The sequence below is a fragment of the Poecilia reticulata genome, chromosome 6 (genome assembly GCF_904066995.2).
Source record: "Poecilia reticulata chromosome 6, P_reticulata-male-v2, whole genome shotgun sequence".
In the NCBI taxonomy this organism is placed as follows: domain Eukaryota; kingdom Metazoa; phylum Chordata; class Actinopteri; order Cyprinodontiformes; family Poeciliidae; genus Poecilia; species Poecilia reticulata.
This window is the reverse complement of record NC_088835.1, coordinates 9833538-9849416: the sequence shown is the minus strand read 5'-3', so window position 1 is coordinate 9849416 and position 15879 is coordinate 9833538. Positions and strand designations below refer to the sequence as shown.

The 15879-nt window shown below is 40.3% G+C and overlaps 1 protein-coding gene across 4 annotated transcripts in view; it reads left to right on the top strand.

Annotated features, from left to right (window-relative positions):
• The first annotated feature begins 1431 nt into the window (after nt 1-1431).
• The window catches only part of srpk2 (SRSF protein kinase 2), a 71868-nt gene continuing 57420 nt past the window's right edge, over nt 1432-15879 (top strand). For 2 of the 4 annotated variants that reach the window (XM_081607847.1, XM_081607842.1), the window contains exons 1-2: nt 1432-1581; nt 1819-1885. In XM_081607847.1, the coding sequence (XP_081463973.1) occupies nt 1566-1581; nt 1819-1885 (83 nt within the window). In that variant the 5' untranslated portion in view covers nt 1432-1565. Of the gene's footprint in view, nt 1582-1815; nt 1886-2301; nt 2658-15879 lie in introns of those variants that run through there. The other 2 variants (XM_081607841.1, XM_081607843.1) reach the window with 2 other exon arrangements.

Here is a 15879-nt window from a genome sequence, read left to right as displayed (position 1 = left end):
GTGGTGCTGTGGCTTAGTTGGTTAACGCGCCTGTCTAGTAAACAGGAGATCCTGGGTTCAAATCCCAGCAGTGCCTTTTGTGTATTAATTTATATCATATAGGAGCTACCAAACAGGTGTTTTATATAGATGCATACATCCAAGCTCTATCCCCTGAGATTATATTCTGAAAAAATAAAATCCTGTATTTTAAAGTGTAGATGATAGATTTCTTGACATTCGCTGTTAAAATTAAAACATTTTTATATCAGTATAATATTGTTTAAAAGCAAACAAGACTTCTCGAGTATGACTGAGATGCTCTTCCATCTCAGTACACCTGGCTGTGTCTAATATTTAGACACAGCCATACAGATATCTGTATATGTTTGTACAGATATCTACAAACATATCTGTGTGATATGTTCAGAAAAATGAGCGTTTGTTGCTTTACGGGACGTAGTTATGGTTGTTAGTGTGTAGGAGTGGAATGGGAGGTGGAGCTGTCAGCTCTTTTCTTGTAAAACCAGCTCTCAGTTTCAATAAAGGATGCAGACGCCATGTCTACTTTTAAGGCCATTAACTAAGCCATCCTGTTTTTATTGGTGAGATTCAGATTTGTCTGACTCTTTGCTCTGCTACACGTTTAGACTGCTGGACAACAGATTGTGAAGAGCATATTTTCTTTCAGTCATGATAAATATAGCCTGCTGTTATTAATAACTTTGCATTTGTATTGCCATGTCTCTCCTGAATTCTTGGGTAGAAGCCTCTGCAAGTTTCTGCTCCTTTCTACTGTCTCCACTTGCTTGCCCATGTGAATGACTGTATTTAAATTAATATGTACCTTTATCACGTTAAATATGTGCAAAAGCTTTCTGGACATTAGTCATGCTTTCTTTTATTGCTGTTCTGCAATAACATTTATGCTGAAATGTTACGTGTCAGCTGTGGTTTTTTTCCTCCCTCCTTGTGTTTTGTTGTTGTTTAGATGTTAACTTTTAGGTGATACCTTGCTAAATGCCTTATGAAATATCATCAAAGTCATACAAATACAACTTACAATCTAGTATATTTCCAAATACTGTATATTTGTTTAGCAATATGCAGGGTTTCCCAAAGTGTATTATAAGCCTGGCGGGCCACCAGGCTTTACTTGCGCCCCCACCAGGCTAAACATTGCTTGTTTATTCTTTTTTTTTTATGTTTGCCTTTCTCCATAACGTCACAGTTGGTTTGTAGGTATTGGTAATATCTTCCAATATCACATAATTACCTAGTGGTATTTTCACATTTCCTGTCAACTTTAAACATTTCTTGTTTCAAAAACATGGCGGCCCATTGGATAACTGCCGTAGCAGTTAGCAACTGTTCTGGAGGAAACCCTAAATACGCACCGTCCCTCTATTTAATCTCAAAATCTGAATCACATCCTCCACCGTCTCTATCGATTCCTGCTTCGATCGACAGGGGGCGCGCTTGTCATCCAAACACAGATGAGGTTAGTGTAAGCGGGCACAGAGGGAGAGGACCCGGCTGGCGCCGCCGTACTACCCGCTCCTGCTGCCGGGGAAGAGGAGAAAAACATGAGCTCCAAGAAAGGTGCGTATCTCTTTAACCCGGTTCTGCTAACCGGCTCCTGTCTGTGTTTAACTCTCAGGCTGGTGGACGTAAACAAGGCGTAAGAAAGCGTCGGTCACAAACGACGCTGCAGGACCCGTGGCAGCCAGCTTTAAGCCCTAATGATGGTGATGAGGATGTTCTCTCTGTCTCTCTCTCTGTGTGTGTCTCCGCTGTCTTCATGGGACTTCTTCAACGTCGCTAAACTTGAACCAGCAGTGATGGCCATTCAGGCTAGGAAGAGGCGGCCGAAGGGGAAGAAGGATAAAGCGGGTCACCATCGGAGGTAAGCGGGGCGGAGGCGGCGGTGGTTGGGGATTGTTCTGCCCAGTGGACGGGACGCGTTTGTTTGCGTTGCAGGACTTTAGTTTGTTCTTTCTCGTGTGTGTGTGTGTGTGTGTGTGTGACTGTGACGCTGCGGCTGCATATTAGACACATGGTACAAGGCGTGTTCTTCCATCCGAGCAGGCATCAGTGGGGTATCTGAAGTTGCCAGCTGATTCTGTACAGAGTGTTTTCACCACCTCCACTGGCATCTTGGTTTAATTTCTTAGAGGGTTTTTGTGTGTGTGTGTGTGTGTGTGTGTGTGTGTGTGTGTGTGTGTGTGTCGCTTTTTCTGTCCTAAAGCGTAGGCAGCGCCTCTACCCCCCCAACCCCCTTCCCAATATACCGTCTGTTATTATTTTTTATTATCATTTTTTAGGGGGTGGGATGTTATGTAACTTCACTCTTCTGCGCGGAGCATTGTTTCCCGGGTTGTGACTCTTGATTGCAGTAGTATTTCAGCGTGATTTCGCTGCAGTGGCTCTGTAAAGTGCATGCGAATCGGAGTGCAGATGAGTAGGGGGGCTTTCTTCATGGCACGACGCTATTGGAGCGACGTCACCGGCAGCAGAAGCAAGCAGGCATCAATTAGGTGATACCACCGGAGCGACCACCCCAGGGGGCCGCAGGAATTTGCTGGAATTCCTCACACACGGAGGCATTGAGACGCGGGCAGCCCCTCCATGTGCGTGTGTGTTGAAGCAGTTAAAAATATGGAGACACCACCAGAGAGGTAAAACGAAGTCGAATCACACGATGTAATTTTGTTTCCAGGTGCGACGGCGGTCACGTTTTTTGCTCTTGGTGTCATTTTTATGGGCCTGTTTAGGCTCATTATTTATTGTTCCCTTTTCTATCTTCAAAAAAAAAAAAAAACAACAACAACAAAAATCACTGAGACACGGGCTTCTTCCTTTCACTTGTTTAAACAAACAGCCAAGATAGCGACGTTACCAACAGAAATGAACTGAAACCATGGAGTACGCGCAGGCAGTGGCGGAGCCAGAGGGGGGGCCAGTGCCCCCCCTGTCATCTGATTGGCCCCCCTAGTGGCCCCCCCAGATGATTGACATGTAACAGCACCAGGTCATTCCTGTACATTATTTGGAATCATTCTAAGCCAACCTAATATCTAAAGAAGAAAAACAATAATAAATATATCAAAAGAAAATGTATAAAACTTTATATAAGTCCATGTGATGACATAAATAAATAGATTTTTATCAGGCGCGATACCAGCCTCCTTTATACTCATAACAACAAGCTGATATTCTTCTCCTGGGTGTTTCAGTTGCTGCGCTGTGGTGCAATTCAAAGGCTAAAGCACTTCATACCTGGTGGTTGTAAAACACCAATAAGTTATTTATTGATCCTCCGCAAAAAAGAGAAAAAACCGAAGAGGGGCCGACAATGTTCCTAGTTTGGATCAGAGGTGGCGCTACAGTTTTTTTCGTTGTCCGTCAAAGAAAAAAAATTTTTATTTCCAATTTGTAGTTATCAAACGAAACATTTATTATTTCTCTGCTAGAACGTTTTTGAAATGAGGCAACATTTCACGAAATGACGTGATTAGAAGACGGCAGAACTCTGATCGTTTCCTGATCCCTCAGCGGGAGAAAAACCAGCAGAAGCGGATCAGCTGCTGGACGCTCCAAAGTCTCTGGTCCGTTAAAGCGACCAGATCAGAGGTGATTCTCTGACTGATATTGTTCTTAGTCTGATTAATAATGAGCTCCACGATGTTCTCTGTGCGTAAAGTTGAAACTGTCTGCGCACCAAGTGGTCAGCTGATCACATTCTGGACAGAAACCAGCGAACTGCTCTCTGTTCTCATCAAGACGAGGCTGAGGAGGGAATCTGACATATTAACTAGGTTAAGTTTTTACTGGTTTTGTTTTTAAAACACCATTAACGTAAGCAGTGTAACTATATATTGTATATTTGGCGTTTGTCATCTCATGTGTGATTAATTGGAGCGTAACCGTGGAGCATTTATTGCCCAGCGCTCTGCGCTTGTTTCTGCCTAACGGATCTGCACTTTAATTTCTTTCCTCTCTCAACAGTCAGCTGTTATTCCTCTACATAAACTACAATAAGTAGATCACATTCTCTTTAGGTTTTCTCTGTGTGCTCCAAACTCATTAAATGTAAACTCATTAGAAGCCCGAACCACCATCAGGCAAATAATTCTGGTCCGACCCGAAATATTGTTACCTGTCAAATTACCTGTCCAAACAGAGCTTCCTAACCAAGGTGTCCATAACTCTTCAACACGCTGTCAGCTCCCGGTCAGAAAGACGCATTTAGTTCAGTGTCCATGAGATGATATTCAGAAAGGATCTTTTATTTGATTGATTTTAGTTTCCTCTGCGATGAACTCTGCGTAAAGTCTATCATGTCTCCATGTGCGGCAGTCAAAGGTGTTAATTATAACATGTCAAATGACAGAGGGGCTTAAAAACTAACCAAATATTCAGTTTGGTTATTTTTAAAAATTATATATATTTGCACACACACATTTAAAATTTTGCCCCCCCAGAGGTAGTCCTGGCTCCTCCTTGGCCCCCCCCAACTTTAAAAGTCTAGCTCCGCCACTGCGCGCAGGAGACGTTAGAAATTCAACATAAATAACAGGAATAATAATAATCCAGCCCTTGAACCGGATTTAAATGTTTGAGTTGGGTTAAGCTGCACAGGTTGTAGTTCTGAGTCAGCAGAACCTAAAGGTCTCTTGTCTGACCCAAGTGACCTTTAGGTTGTTATAAACCAATTAGGGTTACAATGAATGACCCATTTTATTTCTATTTACTCTGTAAAACGTTTTCGGGGGGCTAACTTTGCCTCCAAAACAGCAATTCTACTTAATTGTATGTATTTGTTTTATTTTTTACAATATTGCTTCTTGCATACAACAGCATAAAATGTAGATTCTGCACGTCAAAGTGTGAATAGTAAATTATCTAGTATCGTGATGGTGGTGGTAAAATCCCGTAATTGGCATGTGGCTTATTAATGTTGGGCAACTGAAGTGCTATAGAAGAAGCCAAAAATAAATGAAATATCAAATATGATCAAAGTCAACAGAAAATAAACAGAAACTTAACCTCGGTTCAGTCACAAGTGCAAACCAAAGGAAAAAATAAATATGTTTCTAAATATTTTAGTTACCATGTAATCATGCAGGCAAATATTATCATCTTTGTGACTATTGTCTGATTTTTAAATTTGATTTAGTTGGAAATCATCACATTTAAGTGTGACTGGAATAGGATGAAGTGAAGTTGTTGGGTAACCTGCACATCAGCGTACACCGACTTGGTTTTAAATCGGTCAAACATGCGTCTAAACATTTTCATAAACACTTTTTTTTTCTTTTTTTAGAGGAAAATATGACAGACACACAATGAGCCGAACTTCACAGAGCAGACGTTAGCAGCTTCACGGTGATGTCTGCTTTGTCTTTGAGTGCTCTGCAGAAGAAAAATACATTTCTAATCGGTCTCATTTGACAGTAAAGCAACCTTTTTTTTTTCTGCCCCCTCATTATTGTTTTGAAATTGTTGACGACGACTCCAGCACACACAACCTGTACTGCTCTAGACACCAGCCTGAGGCTTTTTTGCACACAATTATCACTTAATAAGAAAAAAAACAACAAATAAACTTAAAGAGATGCATTCATTAAAAAATGTCCAAAGTAAATTATTCATCTTGTTTGGTTATTGCAGTTAACCAGTTGTTGATTAGCTTGTGAAAATGCACTAATGCAAGAGTTTGTGTGTCAGTAATGAGGGCTAGCTAACCAGAAACAATAAAGTGTAATGGTGGGTATGAATAAAAATAGGTTTTCGTTTCATAAACTTTAGGTTTGGAGTTGCATACGACTGAAGTTGTGTGTGTTTTTGTACAATAAAACCGCCTTGACATGCATTCTCTTAAAGATTCTTGCATGCATATTAATTTAAAATCTTATTCTCTTGAAAGTATGCATCCACCTGACCACAATTCCCTGAACTCTACCACACCTAAAGTGCACATGGACACACATATTCATCCCGGCCCCTGCTCTTCACTGACGCAGGGGTCGTATGGATATGCTAGAGTGTCTCGTAACAAAGTTTTAGTTTTGAGGTTTGACTTCACTTCTTTGTGCAAGAACTGAAAGTTGCAGAAATCAAAGGAAGCTTTGAAGAGGCTCTCATGATTGTCCGACATCAGCTGACCTGGATGTACTCTTAACTCCGTTCCTCCGTCTTTGAGAGCCGACTTTTGCCGTTGTTGAGCTTTGTTCACCTCTTTTATGAACCTGATCAATAGCTCCATGGGACTGGCTCAGAAACCATTACGTAATCTTGTGCTCACATTCTCACCGCTATCAAAACCTAGAGCTGTAGAGCATTATGTACACAGCCATATTACTGTTTCAATTGTGCTACTTTTATCTACTCGGCTTTGAAGTTTTCCCATTAAAAAAAAAAAAGACAAGGCTTGTTCTGTTTGAACTCACCTGTTCAGAGGCAGAAATACAGTAAAACCTCCATCTATTCAGGTTTCAGAATTTGATTTGTTATTTTTTTGGTTCCATATAATTCACAGAAGGCTGCCTATTCACATACTCTAAAATATTTGAAAGATAATTTTATAAACTGAAATATCTAGGCACAATACTACTTGACACACAATTGGTTAATGTTTCCATAGGATGCAACCCGGGAGCACCATTCATTTTACTAGTCGCTGATTGGCTGTATCCCAGTCGTTTAGGGAAAATTAGATGTTGCCTTCTGCGGTAGCGCTGAGATTTTTTTCCACTTAGCGTCTTAATGCATAACATGCATTGCACATCAAGGTAAATTTGAACTACTTTTTCATCTTCAAGAGATGCCTATCATTTCTACCGTCATAGCTAGAGTATAGTGGTGACTGCTTAGAGGTTCATATTGGTCAGTCTGAAAGTTTATTTTCCAAAGAACAAATGGGTAAGTTAAGGAAAGGCATAGCAGCTTCATCTGTAGTTTAAACTCCTAGCTACTTTTTCTAGTTTTTACATTTCCTTGAAGTGCCTCAAATTTTCTCTACTTGCAAGATTTTAATTTGGGTTTTTGTCCTTGAAGGGAATGCTTTGCCTCTGGACTTTCCAAATGTTAGCTTCTGTTGGCAAGCAGTGGTATTAAAGCTTTCTGTGACTCAGTTCAATCCGTTATTGTTTTCTCCATTGTGCCTCTTTGGCCGGGCCTTGCAGAACTGGATGTTCTTGGAGACATTTTTGTCCACGTATGTGCCGCTATCAGAAGTTTACTGGATCCAAGTTGAAATATTTAAGAGGCTAATGGAAGCATTTTGACAAAAGATGTGTTGTATCAGCGCGAAAGCTCTCTGGATCACGAACCCTCACACTTTTACAACCCCCGTGGCAAAAGATTTGAAATCAGGAGGATGTTTTGTCAGCTGTTTTACTTTGGAGCACAAAAAAGAAATCACAAGATATTATAAAAAAAACTTTATTTAATAACTGAACGTTCTGCCACTAAAAAGCATGCCTCGGTAATCAAGGGTGCGTCTTTTCTCTGCTCAAGTAGAGAAAAAAAAAATCACAAGATATGACAAAAAAAACTTTATTTAATAACTGAACGTTCTGCCACTATAAAGCATGCCTCGGTAATCAAGGGTGCATCTTTTCTCTGCTCAAGAAGAGAAAAAAAAATCACAGAATTTGGAAGGAAAAATACAAGTCGGAGATCAAGACAAGTACTTTTTTTTTATTTGCAAAGGATAACGTGTTCAGAACTGAAGGTTCAAAGGCCACTGGTAATCTGGATGGCTTTCAAATTCAACAAATGTGTGGACTCAAACATTCCAAGTCACTTTCAACAGAAGAAGTAGAAACTTCCACTGCTGAATTGGCTTGAGGGTTGGAATCCCTCAATGCTGCATTTGGAAGAAATGTCTCTCCAAGGACAAAGATACGCCTCTCTTACACTTTTTATATGCGCTACCCGGTGATCATTTTAAAGCAACACTTGAACAAGCTTGAGTCTCCTTCATATTCTTTGAGTCTTTCTCCATCACCGAATTACAAACTGCTCAATCTGAGAACAAGGCAAGTAGGCACTAATTCTCAAAGAGCAAGTCCAGAAACTCAGGCTGCAATGGTTCCACTAGGGCTACAGAACGAATCCTGAATGGCTGCTGCTTAAACTTTTGTGGTGGCCACGGCCTGCACATTGGACAACCCAACAAAGAACATGGGCGAAGCAAATTGAACATTTAAAATCTTGATGTTTCAATTTCAGCCAACCAACTCCTGCTCTTTCTGACACTCTACCTTCAAGAAGTCATCACAACATTGCTCCTCAATTAACCATTTAACGATGTTTTTACCAGCGTTGCACTGGGAAGCAGCTTGTATAGTGAGCTCAGCAGATGTACAGTTTCACCGGGTGTTTGCTAATTGATGCTGGCTAGTCTGAAGGAGCTGAGTGGGGGAGTCGGTGCGAAAGCTTGGAAGCTTAGAAACGGCAACTCCAAGGAGGAGCTTTTGTCCTCGAAGACGGGGCTTGGCCCATCCAGGCGTTTTGAAAGGTTGCCGCGGGCGACTAAAGGATTTGTCAAACATGATTGAAAGAATCAAAGCAACACTCCAGGTATGCTTTTGATTAGGGAAAAACATTATAGCAGCATGTACAACTAAAAACGTCAATTTTACATGACATTTTGACCCTTGAAATTGCAGATGATTTGTATTTAGCAACATTAATGTCTTTTTTTTTTTGGTCTAAACAAGCTGATGTAATATTTATTTCCACTTTACGTGGCAAATTTTGTGACATAAGTTGCCTTTCATTTTAAGTGCACCTTTTATTGGATTGGATTTCTTACCACAAATGACAGATGATTGCACCCCATTATTGAGCTTGTCACCATGATGACTCCAATAATAAAGCGGCTGGAAAAATTCCAGATTGTGTCCTTTTCCACAACGATTGCAGCCACTGCAAATGAAGCCAAAGTCTGCAAGAAAGGCTAATTAGAGCTGGCATTGATGCATTGGCAACAAGTCAAACTCTATGGAGCTGTGGACTTTTACTTCCTCTTGATCTTTTTGGTTTGTCCTCTGGGGTGAGTCGGTTCCTCTCTCCAGCTGTTGTTTTAGGAGCAGAACAAATAAAGCTACCTCAGTATGTTGGTATTTGTTACTCATAACGTTTCCTGACAGCAGTGGTGTGTCTAAATGCTAATATTCTTGTCAGGATATATATCTGTCAGCTTGCAGATCCTTTCCTAGCTCTGTGTGCCATACTGCATGAAATGAGCTGAACCCAAAAGGACGTATGTTCCCACACAGCGCTTTGTGAACCTCGCAGATTGTTTGTGCACAGACTTTTTTTTTTTTTTTCCGTAGCTATTGAATGTGGAGGAGAGCGGGCAGCTGGAATCATGCGGAGGCTGAAACCAGTATCTGTGACAAAGACTTCATGTATTGAAAACAAACCAAAATATTATCTGTGACAAGCTGAAAATGAAAGTTTAGGCAGACAGAACATGCTAAGTTCAGTTGTGTAGAAGATTTTTCAAACAACCAACAATTTAGTCATTTCATTTGGTCAGTTCTTGTGCTTCGTATCAGTCTTTCATCAGCAGCACAGTTTGGATGTAATTCCACGTTTCTACATCCACAGCCCTGTCTGACCAGCGTTCCCATGCTCAGCTCCCACCCACTAATTGTTTCCTCTGTGAAAGATGTGCAAATAGCATTACAATAATAATATTAGCTGCTTTGTTTTTTAGATTAAAGTTTAGTTTTTCTTAATGCTTCAATGTTTGTTCAAGTTGACCATGGTGTTTATGAACTTTTAGTTAGTAATCTGGCTTTCTAGGGTTAATATGATGATCTGATATGATGTCATATAAAGACTACATTTTTCAAAATGTGAAATATTGAGGTCATACATTCTCAATAGCAACCTGGAAAAGGCCCTTTCTGTCCAACTATCACAACTGGCCAGCAAATTGCAATTGGTGCACCTCTATTCATATGTAGAGCAATTGATGAATATGTATAAAAGCACAACATGCCCACTATTAAGTATGGTAGTGGATCTGTGATGCTGTGGGCCTGTTTCTTTTCCAAAGGTCATTGAACGTTATTATGGCTTCCCTGAGATTACTGAATTATCAGGAATATTTAATGAAAAATCTGGTGTTCTGTCTGAAAACGGAAAATGTGTTGCCATTGGGTCTTTTCCTAAAACAGTGATCCAAACATAGGGCCAACTTAGCAAAGAGATTCTTCACCAGATACAAACCAACCTTGTTTTGTACCAACCATGATCTCCAGAACCAAATCCTACAGAAAAATGATGTGCTGAGCTGAATAAAAGAGAGGACCTAGGACTCAACCTAGTGAAATTGTGCAAAGAGGAATGGTATGAAATTCCTCCAACCTTGTTAAATGTTATAGGGTGTAGGCTGTATAAAGTATTGGCATTATTGTTGGTCGGGTTGTTAAAAACGTATTTGATTGTTTATGCAAACTAATGGTCTGAACTTTCAAAATCATTGAAGTCATTTAAGATTCAGTTGAGGTGAAAGAAATGATCCTCTTCAGTTGTTAAAAGGAAATTATTTAGCATTGTACACTGATGTGGCATCAGCTAATGCTGATTGGTTACTAAGCCAAGTCTTTGAATTTTGGTGTTTAATGAAATTGCCGTGTCCATGTAGGGTCTCTTGCTTATGTGTCTTGTGTTCTGGATGCCAGTTGAAAAAGACCTCAGTGGTTTGACCTTTGGTGAGCAGATTTGTGTGCCGCAAGCCAGTAGTGCTTCTCCCATCAATACTGGGAGTAGTACAGGACGAATGCTTTGAGCTAAGCATTCTTAGAAGCAGGATGAGAGAGAAATGGGGAAAAGAAAGAAGAAATATTGACAGGGGAAAGTGGTAGGGAGAATTAATTAGGTCTGAGCTTTAATCCTGATAGGCAAGTGCGCATCAGTAGATGCGAGGATAGAGAGGGTGGATGGAGAAAGTACAGAGATGGAATCAGAGGAAATCACGTCGTCTTGCAGAAGTAATAACATCTCTTCAACCTTTTCACATTTTGTCATATGAGAAACCCAAACCTTAATATTTTAAGTGATAGACAAACACAGCCCTGGATAAATGTGAGGAGGGTGATGGAAATATGTGATGGATGGGTGAATGAGATAATCTCAGTTTGATTGATCTTACAGATTGACAAACAATTAATTGATAACTATCTTATAAACTGATTTTTTTTTTCTTCTATCAATTGGGCTGACTGTCTTTTCCCATAACACAATGATCTAAATTTGGCCTAAATTTAAATGTAACATTATCTCCGTTAAATACTGACTGAACAAATAAACCCTTCTCACATTATTAAACATAGAAAGGTGTCAAAATCAATCATTACTTATTGGCATTATGTCTTTTTATATCAAATTTCTCTGTTTTTCTGTCTTCATCACATTCCTCGCCTTCATAGCAAATCAGTAATTTTTGGTTGAGAAGTTGACGCTGCTCCGTCATGAAGCTCTGCTATTTAAGGTGATAACTTGTGGTGTGTGTCAAGCGCTTATATTTCAAAACACGTTTCTGGGATAGCTCCGCCATCTTTAATTGTGACCGGCTCCTCTTAAAGATGTCCCGTGGCGCCATCTGCTGGATGGCGGCCACACTGCAACACTGAAAGAGGGTCTTAGCGGACGTTATCAAGCGAATGGGACTAATTTTAATCTAATAAACAGTTAAACGACAATTAATCGCAAGTCGATTAACTGTTTTTGGTAATTTGTAAAAGTTAAAGAGGGATGAATATTTTTACACTGTAACTAGAATAACTTATGAGTCAAAGCCTCCTGTCACTACCAGACAGACCTGAAGGACAGGCATCCACTCACCGAAGGGGACAAAGATCATCGTGCTTTCATAATTGTCTTAGCCACAACAAAGCCCTCCACACCCACTTTCTGTCATGTAGGCAGCACAGGGTGAAATTCACTTTACGTCAGGCTGCTGAACTGTGCTTTACACTGCCAGAGGAGCAGAATTAATCAGACACCATAAATCCAGTTGTGCACGGATAATTAATTATCTAGAAACTTGGCAGAGGACGCATGTCTTAGAGCTGCATGATCAATTTTCGGCCACTTTTGGAATCAGCACAATCTGGAAACCTAACATATTTGTGGGCGAGGTGAGCCTGATGGCGAAAAGTTGTTTGGAAAAATGGTGGATGATTTTTGTGTTCTTGTTTCTCGGTAAAAAAAAAAAAAAAAAGAAAGTACAAAGAAATAAACCAATTTTTGGTAAGTTCTCCTAAAGTCTTTGCTTTCACAGACATGTCAAATACAAATCCAGCAGAAATGAATGAGCCCACTCTCATCCTGTCAGAGAGAGAGATAGTCTGCTACTCTCAGATGATTCATTGTTACAGACTGAATTGTGTGGAGATATTAGTCGTTTCCTGCGTGTCTGAGTGGGAAGGATTTTTTTCCCCTGATGGCCACAATGCTTGTTATTACTCCCTCACCGACTAATTGAATACAGAAGTAGGCAGCACTGATAATCTGTGGTTATACAAAATCAATCTCATTCGCTCACGTGCTTTTAGGGACGAATTGTTGAGCCGATTCGAGCTGGTTCAGGATTTGTCATGCTGCTTTTCACTCAGACTCGAAGCGTGTCGATCGGACCCAATGACGATTTTGAGCTAGGGCGACTGAGAAGAGACCCTCAAGTCCTCTCGGTGTGTGGTCCAGATAGGATTTACAGGAAGTACGGATTTGCCCCTCGCGCGTTACGCTCATGACATGCAGTCCAGTCCTGTGGGGGCAGGCCAGTGGGTTGTCATGGAGAGTCATTACTGGGGCATGTAAGTCTGTAAAGACAGGAGCTCATCACAGGATGGAAAGCCATACAGCTGCTGTCTACTGCCACCTTCTGGCTAAACCTGAGGACAGAATTCCTTGACATAATTTATTTATTTTTTTTGATAATTTACAGACAAAAGGATACATTTGCAGGTAGATTTCCATATTAAATAAAAAAATCAACTATTTGAAATAATCTGACAACCTCTATGTTTAAAACAATATTTAATATACTTATAACAACTGAGAATCATAATTTTTGCAACCATTCAACAGTAATTGTTATTTTCTTAATTTTTGCTTCTGTAAACATTGAAAGCTTGAGGATTGTCGAGATTTGACAGCCTGGTTTTTCTGACGATGTTCAAGTGACCCTGGATGTTCACGGACTCGAATATGAAGGACGATGCCGTCAGAAAGGGACGTACTTTTATGTTGGAGTTCAGCTTGACAGATTTGAGTTGTTTTACTCTTTTCTACCGTCCATACTGTTTGTTTGATGAACCTGGTATTGCATTTCCTTCATGTGTTTGCAATCTGGGAAAATGGCTACAGTCGCATGCTTTTATCCTGTTAATTTTAGCAAATGTGTTCACAGACATCATATATGGTTTAGTAGCTTTTACATTCGACATAGAAATCTGTAGTGTATCTAATTTCATAGTTATTAGGTTCCTCAGACTTTTCTCGTCTTTTCTTTCCACAGATGAGTCTGGAAATGAATCCAAACAATCCAGTTCCTTGTTCTTTTTAAATTGATTGAATTCAAAAAGCGTGAAATAATATGGTGCTAACTTAAATTGTGTAAGTCTGGAGATTAGATCATTATTTGCTCTTTTTTGTTTGCTTCATTTTAGTCAGATTGGATGGCTAACATTTGTGAACGTACATTTTCAAGTCTTGCCACAGTTTCTCATTTAGACTGAGGTCTGGACTTTAACTAGGCCATTCTAACACATGGATATGATTTAATTTAAAGCCTACCATTGCAGCTCCGGCTGTATATGTGGACTGGTTATCCTAAACAATTTATTTGAACCATGATTATATTGAAAAGCTCACGACTCTATTGAAGGATAAAAACAAATCTGTCTACACAACTCTGTAGTATATTGTTGTAAAGCAAATAATAAAATAAAAACATTGATTTTCAGTGTTTATTTGCTTTAGTACACTAGATAATTGTTTTGAAATGGATCACTTTTCAGGATAATGATAGTTTCATTGAGCTGTGAAAAGATTTTCTATAAACTAAGCAGATTAGTAATGAGATTTATTTCTCACTGTGATAATTTCTTTATTTTCTGAAATATTTTGTATATTTTTTTCTATACTTGTTGCACCACACTGTGGCCACTCGGAATGATGCCTTCCTGAGGTTTTTGGGGCTGTCAAAGTGATAAAAATGCTGCTATTTATTGTTTATAGAGCTCACCAATCTTCCTGATCGCTTGCATTTGGTCTCATCGACCTCAGGGCAGCTTCGATGTGGCCCGAGCAGCTGCATCGTGAAAAAGTGAAAAGGTTCACTCCCCTTCCAACTTGCGACAGAAGGCTTGCGGTTACAAATAAAGGATCGAAAATAATCTGGATCTTCACTCGGCTGTTTGAACTTCAGCTGTCGTTGCTGCTGCTGATTTAAATGTATTCACCATGTTTTATAAGATACAATAACAGTAATAAGCTCAAGTGGAAAATAATCTGCAGAAAACGTCTGATGATGAGGAATCAAGATGCCTCTCATGTCAGCGATGTGGTTCGGCGGTTCTGCAGAGCAGCACAGTCAAACATTTTTTCCCTTTTGGCTCACCAGTAATTATAGATGATATGATGTACGCATATCTGGGACAGCAAAGCAGAATCAATACACACTCGCACGAGTCGGTGGCAGTCGGTGCCCGTGTTTGCAGTCTAACCACAATTTTTTGTTTGTCTCAGTGTCTCTTCAGCTCGGTAATTCATCAAGTGTGTGTACTCGGCATCAGCTTCTTTCCATCAAAGCTGTGGCTGCCATTGTAAACATCCAATGACTCCTCTGAACAGCCTGGCGTCCTCATTTATTCATGTCAAATCCACTGGTTTCTACATTTACGCGTGCCTTATCTTTAGATGTGTTTCAGATAAAACTACAGAGCCTCTCAAAACTATCTATACCCATTCAGCTCTTTGACTTTTTGTCTCCTTACAAACTCCAGTGTGCTCCATCCATCCTTTGCACTGATGTCCCTAAGAAAACAATGGGGTGTCGCGCGGTGCCTCGCATACACAGACCTATTTAATATGTTATTAGTACGCAATTCCACTCGATTCTAATCTCTCCACACTGCTCAGTCTGGACTTTCTCCCATTGAAGTATGATTTCTCCGGTAGAATTTCAGCCAATCGATGAACAGAACGGCAAGTTGTGAACAACGACGTCGATTCTTCTGTTTTAGAACTGTAGTCTGTCTGTTTTAGCAATGGCAGCGGAGGAAGTGAAAGAAGCTGTTCAGTTTCAAATATTTAATATTATCGGTCATCTTGTTCGGCACGGCAATTCTCTCTCTCTCTCTCTACAGGGGAAGATGTTTGTTTACAGCACAAAAAATGTAGAACCGCTATATTTCATCATGGCCAAACATTAGCGATAAAATTTAAAACTTTCATCCAGCCCCAGACAAAGCGAAGTGTAGAACAAGGTGCTGTGCCAGTATTAGATCAAAGCATATTTATGTGCTAAACCCCGTCCTTGGGTCTTATCTGCGATAGTAAATCAGCAGTTCTCCTAGATAAATGATGGCATTCACTGCGCTGACATAATGCAAGGTGGTGACCTCCGGCCTGCCCCTTTTGCGGCTGCAGGGTTGTTTTCGCAGCTCTGGAGCACAGGGTCCTTATTGTTGTGCTCCTCACCCAGCCTCCCCCTGGTCTCTGCCTGCCCTTCATCCATGCTTGCAAACAAAGTAAGTGGAAAACATCTTGTGTTTATCCTGATCTAACCCCCAACACCCACCTCATACACACACACACTCCCCAAAGTGCTGCTGTTCACATCCCCCAGCTGCCCTGTAGTCCATTACT